This window comes from Bos indicus, chromosome 8 (genome assembly GCF_029378745.1).
Source record: "Bos indicus isolate NIAB-ARS_2022 breed Sahiwal x Tharparkar chromosome 8, NIAB-ARS_B.indTharparkar_mat_pri_1.0, whole genome shotgun sequence".
Lineage (NCBI taxonomy): Eukaryota > Metazoa > Chordata > Mammalia > Artiodactyla > Bovidae > Bos > Bos indicus.
Genome location: NC_091767.1, coordinates 29,062,462 through 29,075,426, shown reverse-complemented (window position 1 = coordinate 29,075,426; position 12,965 = coordinate 29,062,462). Strand labels below are relative to the sequence as shown.

General features: G+C 37.8%; 1 protein-coding gene across 4 annotated transcripts in view; it reads right to left on the bottom strand.

Annotated features, from left to right (window-relative positions):
- Positions 1–3,869: 3,869 nt before the first annotated feature.
- The window catches only part of TTC39B (tetratricopeptide repeat domain 39B), a 156,232-nt gene continuing 147,136 nt past the window's right edge, over positions 3,870–12,965 (bottom strand). For all 4 annotated transcript variants that reach the window (XM_019965912.2, XM_070794526.1, XM_070794529.1 and 1 more), the window contains one exon: positions 3,870–11,820. In XM_019965912.2, the coding sequence (XP_019821471.2) occupies positions 11,730–11,820 (91 nt within the window). In that variant the 3' untranslated portion in view covers positions 3,870–11,729. The remainder of the gene's footprint in view (positions 11,821–12,965) is intronic.

Sequence of the window (12,965 nt, the reverse complement as noted above, 5' to 3'; positions counted from 1 at the left end):
CAATGGCCTCTACAATAGTGAACAGGATTCACTATTGACCTAAAATACACATACAGCATAAGCAAGAAATAAACTACTGTTATTTTAAGTGGCTGAGAATTGGTTAGTTGGTTGGTTGTTACTATGGCATATCCAAGCCCATTCTGATGAATACAGAAATCAATTCCCGAGAAGGTATTGACTCACATCAATATTAGTAATATGTTTAGTCAATTAAGTCAAGGGAAGTTGGATACGGAAATGAGAAAAACGTCTATTATTTGGCTGTGCAGGGTCCTAGCTGCGGCACACAGGATCTTTAGTTGTGGCATGCACAATCTAGTTTCCCGACCAGGGATCAAACCTGGAACCCCTGCATTAGGAGTGCGGAATCTCAGCCACTGGACCACCTGGGAAGTCCCTGAAAAGAATGTCTTAGAAATACCTTGGTGCTGAATCAAATAGATAAAAAGCACACTAAGTTTTTGAGAGAACTGCACTGCCAAAGAATTACCTGCACTGAAAGAGATGCGACTTTTTGATAGAGTGATTCTTTAGTCCCAACATGGGGCAGGAAAGGGTTGAGAAATTTGCTCGGTTCCTAAGGAGGACAATTTCCCCTGACGGTCACTTCAGATGTGGCCAAAAAATTATGGACAACGATCATCTCTCAGAAGGTGAAGGCAGATGCTCCAGAGAACCGTGGATGAGGGCCCTCCTCTCAGGAAACAGGATCAAGGTTAATCAAGAAGCACCTCCATTCCCAAGGTAGGAGCCTCAAAAGACGGGATTTTAGAACTGTGACAGTGTTTGCTTTGTGTTTCCCACACTCTGCTTTTCATTTTCAGAATGGCAGTGTTTATTGCGATGATCCTGCCTCTATTTAACCAGTATATAAATTGTGCGTAGAGGGCAAATAAGTTTTTAGTTCATGGTCCCCAGATGAGTCAGAGGCGCATCTGGATTTGAAAGAAAGAAACCACAGAGCACGTCATGAATATGCCACAACTGGACGGGCTTATCTCCCTTGGGGCAGAAATGAGTTTATTTTGTGTGCAGGAAGGAGAGTGAACCAAGTATCTACACCACGGTGGTTACTACAACTCTTTCTGATATTTCTCCTTCCAAGCACAACATAGGACTGCACTTTCCCACCCTGCTGAAGTTAGGTAAAGCTCTGTGATTTGCTTTGAACGTGAAATATGTTCAAAATTCCAGGTAGAGGCATTATTTTTTATTGAGGTAAAGATAGTACATAACATTATATTAATGTTAAGTGTACAACATAACAATTCAATCTTTGTATACACTACAAAATGATTTCCACCTTAAGTCTAGATACCATCTGTCACCACACAATCGATGCCCTAGAACCACTTCTTATATACCATGCTCCCTTCCCCTCTTACACCAGAAGGCAAAGATTTCAATAGCTCAGGGCCTTGGATGAGGACAATGTGGGGTGGATCCTTCACTGACCTGGAATAGAGACGGAGCACGAGGGAAAAACAATCCTTTGTTGTGGACATCTCCCTCCCATCATGTAGCCTGTGAACCACAAACAGAGGTTCATCTTCTGAAAAGGAAGTGGATGACCAGGTAAGACAGAAAAAAAAAAAAAAAAACAGACTCTAAAGCTATTCTAATTTGAATTCAAATACTTCCTGAGGATTTTCCATATTCCTTCCCCTAGGTTCCACGAGACCCCCTTTATCTGTCTAGATATACTACATCTCAAGTTTTTGTTTTTACCCTAAGTAGCTCAAGTTGATTTCTTTACTTTCAACCCAAAGAGCTATAACTAACGCGTCCCCAAACCCATCAAACTGCTCATACCAAAAACCAAAAGACCGACATGAAAACAAGGACACATTGGGAAAACCATGGTGGATACAGCCTAAATGGGGATGTGGCGGAGACAGGCTAACTGCTTCCCACACACCACTTCCCCTTGTCTGTGAGCCCCCAGCTAGATCACATTTCTCTGCGTCTCTTGTCATTAGGTAAGCCAAGCTGACTGAGCTCTAGCCAATGCAATAAGAACATGCAGAAGATGATAGGCACCAAGCCCCGCATACCACCCTCCATACTTCTTCCCCTTTGGCAGCTTGATGCTAAAGAAGAAAGTGATCTTAGCAGCCATGCATAGAAGACGGCAGAGCCACAGGACTGAAAGAACCTGGGTCGCTGAATCATGACAGGAAAAACCACCCTCTGGCAGGAACACCTGGTTTGTGACAGATTTTAGCTTGCTCTAACTCATCCGGGACTTTCCTGGTGGCTCAGACGGTAAAGCGTCTGCCTACAATGTGGGAGACCCGGTTCAATTCCTGGGTCGGGAAGATCTCCTGGAGAAGGAAATGGCAATCCACTCCAGTATTCTTGCCTGGAAAATCTCATGGACGGAGGAGCCTGGTAGGCTACAATCCATGGGGTCACAAAAAGTCGGACACGACTGAGCAACTTCACTTTCACTCACTAACTCAACCAGAGGAGTAGAAGCACCCATTTGATGCTGAATTAGCCCTGGTTCTCACCTACCTCCTCCTCTGATCCTCCCTAGAGCTGAATGAGGCAGTGGAATCAACCCCTTTTTACAGAGGTGTTAAGCAACGTTCAGAGAAGTTCAGTTGTTGAGGAGGAGATCACATGTCACTTCCTAGATAAGTTCAGTCTCAAATACAGACCTTCTGATTTCCAGAGATCAATTTTTTTCTACTGTGAAACACAAATGCTAAAGATTCCTCCTTAAATTGGACATACTAGCAGCTGACCTAAATCTCTGAACTACGAAACAGATTATAAAAAGATGAACGAGAAGGCAATCCCCCCTTCAAGATAACTGTATCATCCATTTACTACTGCATGCTCATTGCTCAGCCAAGAACATAGCAAGCACAGTGAAGGGCCTTTACACATGCCCGCAAAGATTTTTTTTAAAGTCTTACCAGGATGCTCAACACTTCTAGTCATCGGGGAAATGCAAATCAAAACCAAAAAGAGATACCATGTCACACCTGTCTGAATGACTATCATCAAAATGAACACAAATAAATGTTAGCAAGAATGTGGAGAAAAGCAAACCCTCCTTACATTGTTGGTGGGAATGTAAATTGGTGTAGCCACTGTGGAAAACAGTTTGAAGATTCCTCAAAAAAATAAAAATAAAACTACCATATGACCCAGCGACTACACTCCTGGGTATATATCCAAAGAAAATTAAAACACTAATTCAACAAGATACATGCACCCCAATGTTCATAGCAGCATTATTTACAACAATCAAGACATGGAAGCAAGTGTCCAAAAACTGATAAATAGATATAGAAGATGTGTACACACACACACACAAGATGGAATAATGGAATACTACTCAGCCATAAAAAATAAATTCTTGCCATTTGTAAACATGGATCGACTTGGAGAGTATTATGCTTGGTGAAATATGTCAGAAAGAGAAAGACAAATACTATATGACATTACTTATATATGGAATCTAAAGAATACTACAAACTAGTGAATATAAAGAAACAGATTCACAGATACAGAGAACAAACTAATAGTTACCAGTGGGGAAAAGGAAGCGGGCAGGGGCAAGATAGGGATAGGAGGTTGAAAGATACAAACTATTATATATAAAATAAACTGCAAGGATATATTATGCAGCACAAGGAATATAGCCAATATTTTATAATAACTATAAATGGAGTATAACCTTTAAAATTCTGAATCACCATGCTGTACACCTGAAACTCATGTAATACTATAAATCAGCTATAAATAAGACCATCTTACCAAGAAACAAACATTCAAGTGTACATCACACTACAATTAAATATCAGCAAAACAGGTGCTGTGTACATCTTTCACATGTAGACCAACCAGAAGACTTTAATTCTATCAAGTGTAATTTATTTAAATAATCATTCAATTGCACATTGTAGGTAAACCAGTAAATCAATATGAAAATAAAAAATCCCAAGAGTATCCAGCAACTTAAACACACATCTAATAATGCAGAGTATTCTATAAATACTAAGGAATGAAAAATAAAACACTGACTTTCAAGATGGGCTGATTTATTTGCACTTAAAAATACAGTTTCTAAGATGATATTTGTTTTCAAAAATGTCTTAATGTTAAATATAGGCTACAGGAATTGATGTCTTCATGTTGAAAATTTATATCTCACATCAGCATGAGCTTACACATCATAGATGATAACATTACACAAAATCAGCAAATGAACACCCATTTTGGAACACAGTTTTGATATTAAAAACATCAGAAGTTCAGTTTTCTTCTTTCTTCTTGACTTATACTGATAAAATGCTTTTATACCTACAAGCCATTTCACTTTCTAATGCCAGATCCAATGCCTACTTGATCAGCAGATGGATGCTACTAAACACATTCCTCTTGCCTAGAAGTCACACCTTCCATTTCTAAACATATTTTGCTCTGTAAAACTGTGACCACAGGGAATGGGGAAGACAGGATTTAAGTTCAAATGTAATGAGAAGAGAAAAAGTGAGGTAAAATGCTGAAAATGTTTACTAATAAAACATTACATTTTAAGGTACGTACAGGTAGGTTTGATGATTCAACAGGAAACCAACAGTGATTTGCAAAAACGCTATGGCCTGTAATTAAAATCCCCCTACATGTCAAGGTAACATGAAGGTTTTTTAGGTGACCAGATCTCTAGACAGATTTGTTTGTGCATTTTAAGTCAAAGCAAAATTTTCCAAGTGAAGTACCTACAAAATAAATTTGCTTTGGAAATAAGCCTCAGTAATAAAATAATACCTCTCACTTATTAAATATATATTTTGCTTTTACATATGATTCAGCAACTTACATCAAAAAATTCAAGAGTTCTATAAACATCTGCAAATAAATATTTTAAAACACTAGTATACAAATGAATCTGCTGGTATTCATTCAGGTGTTCGGATGTTGGCAGTTAGCAAAGGAAGAAAATATTTTTAAATAAACTACTTAGCTATAAAATTCTCCCCTAACATAACACGAGAATGCAATACACTGTTGAGAATTAAGTAATTTTTCTGGATAGCACGTAACAGTGAAACACATGTGTTCTCCTTCCACAAATCTTAGTTACACAGAACCCAGTGGTACTGTCTTTGGAAGCCATTAAAGTAATAGCCTAAGATTTATAATGTTTACCATAAGCTCTCTTTATGTGTAAATGACTTTCTTAAAGCACTATATAGGAAACATTTGTCCACTATGAAGAAAAAAATCACTTCAAGAAAAAAAGTGAACTAACAAAAACTATTTAAACTTTTTTACTATACCCAAAGTTGCCACCTGGACACTTGGCTCCAATAGACAAGAATGAATTAAAATGCATGACTCTAAAGCAGGGAGAGTCTTCCCTTGAAATGAGGAAGACCTTCCAGCACTTCAAAATAATGCAATTCCTTTAAAACTGAAATAAGCAATATTCTTTAACATGTTCATTTTATCTGGTTTCTCTGGTTTCAGTTCTGTTACGCTGAGACTAACTTTTTTTCCCCTAAATGATGTAACACAAACTAAAAACTTAAAACTAATTTATTAAAAAAAATATTAAGTAGCAGTAAAACAAAAGCTCCCACTGGGATATACCAGCATCCCTTATATTCATCATTTAAATTACGTGTGTCTAAGAACTACTGGATTAACATATAAGGTACATTATATATTAATATGCAATTAGGTTTTACTTAATGAAGGTATTAAAGTACCTTTAGTTTTCCTATGAAATATCTAATCTGTAGGCACTGGTATACTCTCTTTATTAGTGAAATACAGTGAGGTGGCTGCTTTAATTTCTTCCACGCAGAGTCATGTTATAGTATTACTACATTGACACATCTGTAAACTGGACAGAATGAAGGTTGGACTTCCTGTGAAGCTAGATCCACACTGTCCTATGGGATAGACCAGGCCAAGAACCTGCTCAGCCTTCTCAATCTACTACATAGCCCCTGTATCATTTCTTTTTGTGGTTACAAAATTATAAACAGACTGGAATGGACTTTAACACCAAGGTCAAACAGCAACCACTCAACACAGAAGTTATTACTCCTCAAGCTAAATTCTGGTGTGTCCTTTTCATTACACTTCAACATTCTAAAATAACTAAATCTAAGGGATGTTTAAAAGACAAAACTACCAACAATGAGGAGCAGAAACAGGATTTTACAACAAGCAATCTAATAATATAAAGAAAAAATATGTAAATAATTGGTCTAGGGGAATGGAAAATGGGAGAAAACCCTGTACTCCTTCTGAAAGAACAGTACAAAATAATATTATCTATTTAATATTTGTAAGCTGTTTTCTTTGCCAACAAAGGTCCATCTAGTCAAGGCTATGGTTTTTCCTGTGGTCATGTATGGATGTGAGAGTTGGACTGTGAGGAAGGCTGAGTGCCGAAGACTTGATGCTTTTGAACTGTGGTGTTGGAGAAGACTCTTGAGAGTCCCTTGGACTGCAAGGAGATCCAACCAGTCCATTCTGAAGGAGATCAGCCCTGGGATTTCTTTGGAAGGAATGATGCTAAAGCTGAAACTCCAGTACTTTTACAACCTCATGCAAAGAGTTGACTTATTGGAAAAGACTCTGATGCTGGGAGGGATTGGGGGCAGGAGAAGGGGATGACAGAGGATGAGATGGCTGGATGGCATCACTGACTCAATGGACGTGAGTCTGAGTGAACTCTGGGAGTTGGTGATGGACAGGGAGGCCTGGCGTGGTGCGATTCATGGGGTTGCAGAGTCAGACATGACTGAGCGACTGGACTGAACTGAACTGAAGCTGTTTTCTATCTGCCTATTTATGTATCTGACCAAGAAATGTTTAGTCACTAAGTCATGTCCGACTCTTTGTGACCCCATGGACTGCAGTCTACCAGGCTCCTCTATCCATGGGATTTCCTACTGGAGTGGGTTGCCATTTCCTTCTCCAGGGGGCCTTCCCATTGGCAGGTGGATTCTTTGCCACTGAGTCACCAAGGAAGCCCCATAGGAAATGTCTAAAGAGCTTTAAAATATGTCAATTACATGTATGCATATCACTTAGGTATTATACACATATTAAACATAATAAGCAGCAAAAGACAAATACACATCTTTAAATAAACTATTTGCCAAATTATTCTCTAAATGGGTAACTAGTACCTAAAATTTTTAAAGGAGAATATTAGCCTAGCTGAGTCGATATTGAAACACTAATAATATAAGGAGATTGAAGTGGGTCACCCAAATCTTCAGAATAATGTTAATCCTAGAAAATATTTTAATCATATAATCTAACATCTTAAAAGTGAGAGTCTCTTCGTCTACAAACTAAGAGTTTGTGCTGTTACATCTCAAAAAATAAGGAATGTCTATAAAGTCAGATTAAGCTAATAATCCTAAAAATAAAATCTCTCAGTCTAGTATATAAGGAACTGAGGAAGGGAGAGAATAATAATGTTCAAACAGGCCAATGATCGATGACTATCTGCAGATGAAATATAATGAAATGAAGGTTTATGGGAACTTAAAACAGAAAAAGCAAACCTCACAGATACATATTTGAACCATGACAGGTGATTTAAGGTGATCACAGCAGGCAGCAGGTATAAGTCAGAACCCCAGGAAGCATGACAGGGGAAAGCATGTATAAATGAATGCTCCCTCTCAGCATCATTCCAACATGTGCCAAGTTCCAAGTGCTCTATGGTGACATGTGGCCAGTGGCTACCATAACTGGAGAGCAGGACTGAAGGAGAAACAAGAGTGTTGAGAGGGTAGGGAGGTTACATTTTCTGAGATCCATTCCATGCCCTATGAATCACAAACTCTTAGGGCATCAGAATAGTCACTGGAGTCTTCATTATTTTAACTAAATGTATTTGAATTTATGATTTACAAATACGGATTAAGTAAGAAAAAACAGAAATACAAAAAAAATTAATGAAGAATTAATCAGAATGACAGAAATTTTTTCAGTTGACTATAAAGATCTTTTTGAAATTACTTTTAAAGTTCAAATGAAGAAAAATCTCTATTCAGAAACATCAACAGACTCGGTTTAAAGAATAGATGAGAAATGAAATCATAATGAATATTAACAGCAGCAGCTATTAGGGCCTATCACAATGTAACTGCCTCTAAAAGTAGCTTCAAAAGAGAAAACACTTACTTTTCTTTGAAAGGTGGTAACTTGTTCTTTACACAATCCCACTGATTTGAATCTGAACAAAGACTCACAGTGACCTCAAAGCTCAAACCATAAGCTTCCAGGTCAGGTAGGAATGATCATCACATAACTCTGCTAAACTCCTTTGCAAAATAGATGGTTATACTCTTGTATTGTTTCGATCATTAATAATCTTTGACACTGATTAATCTGGAATTCACCCACAGCTTCTATGCACTTGTAGTAGAGACAAAGAATCAGTGAACCTCCTTTTCTTATATAACTTGAGACCTTCTTATACCCAGAAGAAGCAAAGAAATATTAAAACATATGTTCATATAAGAGCTGATACAGTTGATCTTCCATTGTCAAGCAGAAATCATGCTTTCCTTGCCACCAAAATTACAAAGGCTAATCTATTTAAGTCTTAAGTTTGTGTTTGTTAGTTGCTGAGTCATGTCTGACTCTTTGCAACCCCGTGGACTGTATTACAGCCCACCAGGTTCTTCTGTCCATGGAATTCTCTAGGCAAGGATATTGGAGTGGGTAGCCATTCCCTTCTCCAAGGGATCTGAAGTTTGCTGCTGCTGCTGCTAAGTCGCTTCAGTCGTGTCCGACTCTGTGCGACCCCATAGACAGCAGCTCACCAGGCTCCCCCGTCCCTGGGATTCTCCAGGCAAGGATCTTAAATTTACATAAAGCCAATCTCTGGCTTTGCATTTAAAAAAACAAAAAATTTTAAGGCAATTATACCAAGAATTACACAAATTGCACCGTCAGACACATTGGCAGCCCAACCTCCTTACAAATGCCCCTTAAAACAGCAGATAAAATATTGTCACTTGGGGACTCATTCTTCACAGAACACCCTGAGTCACAAAATAACTCTATAAATGCAGTATTAGCAGAGGTCACAGGAAACTAGTACAGCCATGGTATCTTGAACATGGTAGGAAACAGATGAATATTTGTAGCATTAATGACACTACAACATTTAAAAATCTATTGGATAGGTTAGCAGATAGGAAATAAAAATACAAATATAATAAGAACAAATAACAAAGGAAAAATCTTAATTGGAGATATGAATTCTTTATATTTGTTCTGGTAATGCTGAGTTAAAACAAAAATAACCTCCAATAACTTAAACCATTTCCATTTTACATCAGAAACAGCATTTTTTTTAACTTACTTTTGCTTTGACTCATAGCTTCTCACAAAAGCAATAAGAGATTTTTTTTTAATTAAAAAAAATTAATGCTACCAAAGCTCTTCTAAGGAATTTGGAAACTTTTTTCCCAAGTAATATTTAAAGAAATTGTTCAACAGATTTTCCACTACTAATTGTAATGGCAGTTAATTTATTTCCTCTTTTGTCTGGTCCTCATGTAAAGTTTTATAATTCATATTAATAGCATGTGAGGAAATCTACCACCTATATTATCTGAAAGGGTGGTACTCTGACTATAGTTGAATTCATCATTTTCCATTGGAAATACATCCTCGGTATTGGCCAAGAATTAGTACGGTGAAGAAAATAAGATCAAATACCTGCTGGATACAGGCTCTTAGGCGTGCGTGCATGTGTGTGAAGTCATTTCTGTCATGTCCAATTCTTTGCGACCCTATGGACTGTAGCCCGCCAGGCTCCTCTGTCCATGGGATTCTCCAGGCAAGAAATACTGGAGCTGGGTTGCCAAGCCCTCCTCCAGGGATCTTCCCAACCCACAGATCGAATCCACGTCTCTTACGTCTCCTGCATTGGCAGGTGGGTTCTTTACCGCTAGGGCCACCTGGGAAGCCCAGAGGCTCTTATAATAGGAAATAAACATCAAGGCGCAAATTCACAATGTGAGCTCATGTCAGTGCTAAACACTGAATAAATCCGAATTTCTTTGAATCTCCACGCTTCTTTCATTTTACATCAGAGACCACAGACTCAGCCAATACTTTAGTTTTGATACTGTAATCTGTACATAAAAATCGTAACTATTACAACTCGTATTCACAAAGCCTTTCAATTTACCAAAAAAGCTATCACGCACATCATTCCACTGAGCCCTCACAAACACCAAGCTCTGTGTTGCTATCTCCACTGGGGCAACTGAGTCCTAGAAAGGGCTGATGACTTGTTCCGTGTTGAGGAACTATTAACTAACAGAGCAGGGCTCCTGACTGCCAGTCGGGGGCTGTTTTTGTTCAACTGCAGAGGCTTCCAGGACAAGGTATTCGTCCTAACAAAAATAAGACAAAATCCTGATTCATCGATTCATAAATCGTTTTTTGTCGCTCTGTATGCAATCTTGTCCTGAGCCGCTGCATATACATATTGGAGAGCTGGGGTGGGGGTGTGGGGCTGGAGGCAGTGGTGATTGTAAAATAACACGCACGCCAAGTGGGAATGGTTTGGATTAAACATTTTAACATTGGTTGCTGAAAATAAATACCTAAGACACAGACCTACAATTATAAAACTGAAAGAGACCTTGGAAGTCATCTGTTCTTTTTCCATTTCACAGATGAGGAAAATACGGTGACGGAGAGAGGCCGAAACTCCCTAAAGGTCACCCTGGTAACTGCTGACAGCAGAGCCAGCACCATACAGTCAGGCTCTCTTCCACTCTATGCCCTGATTGTGTCTGCAAATTAAAGGACTAAGCACAGTCCAGATATTTACAAGGAAACATCACAGTGCTAGGAAGATTAGAAAACTAGACCTCACACCAACATTATGAGTGTAAAAATTATTGATATCATTTAAAGCAGCAGGAACTTTATAAGAAAAATAATCAATGTATATTTTTTAGCTCTCATGGATAAGGTTGAGAATAATCCAAAATATAAATTTTCCCTTTAGATACATGGAGTTTTCTGAGTTTTGTTATAATAATGATAGACTTAAGTACATTCAAAAACAGGACAGTCTCTCAAAAATGCCACCACCTTTAACTTACATGAAGAATAAAAAATAATAACATCTCATCTTTTCTAGATACAGGTCTTTCAACCAATTACCTACGTTCCCTGTCCTGTTCACACCCATTACTTGTCTTTTTCAGGAGTTTTCTGAAAAAGATTAAGCTATTTTGAATGTAGGTTTTTCTTATTTTCTTTCTGAAACTTAAATTCTAGGCAACAAACTATCTCTGAAGTTTAACTGCCCAACAAATCTAAATAGGGCTCAGGTTATAAGCCATTTACTACCTACATGATATTCATTTCCACATTTAAAAAAATAAATAATCTATTTAGACTTTATTGTACCTGTGAGTCCTTTAAAAGACTTCTTCACTCTCCAATTCAAATTAATTTGAAATTCCTTTTGAAGATGCAAAATATAAGTTTTCAAGATATTACTGATCATCATTCCATAGAGAAAAAAAAAAAACACTTAAGTAGACCAAGAATAAACCACACAAATTATAGAAAATATTGACAGTAAAATTAGTTTTTTGTCTCTCATTCACAAGATCATTTTTCCACTTTAATACAAGGCCTAATCTATAGTATACGCCGGTATGAATTGAGAGAAAAGTCCATCCTTCATGTTCTGATCAATCTGAAGACGATTTTTTCCAGAGGTGAAGAGCTGCCTGAATTCTGAAGTGTAGTCTTGACTCCAGCGAGTAATCTTTGTAGTTATTTCTAAAGACAGAAAACAATAAAATTTTAATGTCAAAATTCCTTTATAAACCAGGGTACCACCACCCTCCTCTCCTTCTTCTCACCTTCATTCTTTATTTACTCTCAAACATCACTATGCATAACAGTGGATTTTGTTAAAATGCAGATTCTGTTCCTGGGTGGAGGGGGGGATGACAATATTCTGTATTTCTAGAAGTTTCCAGGTGGTGGTCTAAAAATCCTACTTTGAATAGCAAGGTTTGTACTTCTCCCAAACAGCAAGAAGGTTATGCTGAGGACTTAAAAAAATTTGTGAACTATTTTTAAATAGCTGATCTCCTTTTTCTAAACTGGAAATTTTAGGCAACCTCGTATAAACAAGGTGAATATGATCATTCACCCCCTCAAAAAAAAATTTAAGTTAAATACACACACACACACACACACACACACACACTCATGAAAGAACACTGACAACAAAATTACTTACTCCAATTCTCACAGGCAAATGTCAATGGTTTAGTCAATAATTACGATGTGACAATGTCAGGAGGGGAATTAGAAATTCACAGATTACTTTAAAACTTCACTTATATCATCTGCACTGACTTCTCTTTGCTAGAATTGTTCAGACTCAGAAAAACGGAGTGGCTTGGATCTTGGGCTCTACTCTCACACACACCACCTTGGCCCATGGGAGAGTTATATCTTTCTCTGCAGTGGCATTCACTTCTTTCTACAGCCCTTTATGTTATACAGGTCTAAAGGTTACTTACTGGTAACCTTGCTAAGGGTTATTATTCATAAGCTAAACCAACATCTTACTAGAATTTCCAAGGATGTAATTGAGTATTTCCCTAATTAACCTGGGCAGCTTTGCAAAGCTCCTACTGTACAAGGAGAACTGCAGATAATCAACAGTCTTGAAATTATTGGGAAGTTTGTCTATGTTGACATCACTAGCACTGTCTTGAGTTAGTGTTGACTTTTTGATCACTGCTTGTCTTTCTCTTTCTCAGTGAATTACTGGTCTTTTATTTTCATTGCTATATATTTGCCTTATGTATTACTTGAAAGTGAAAGCTGCTCAGTCTTGTCCAACTCTCTGCAACCCCATGGACTGTAGCCTGCCAGGCTCCTCTGTCCATGGAATTCTCTAGGCCAGA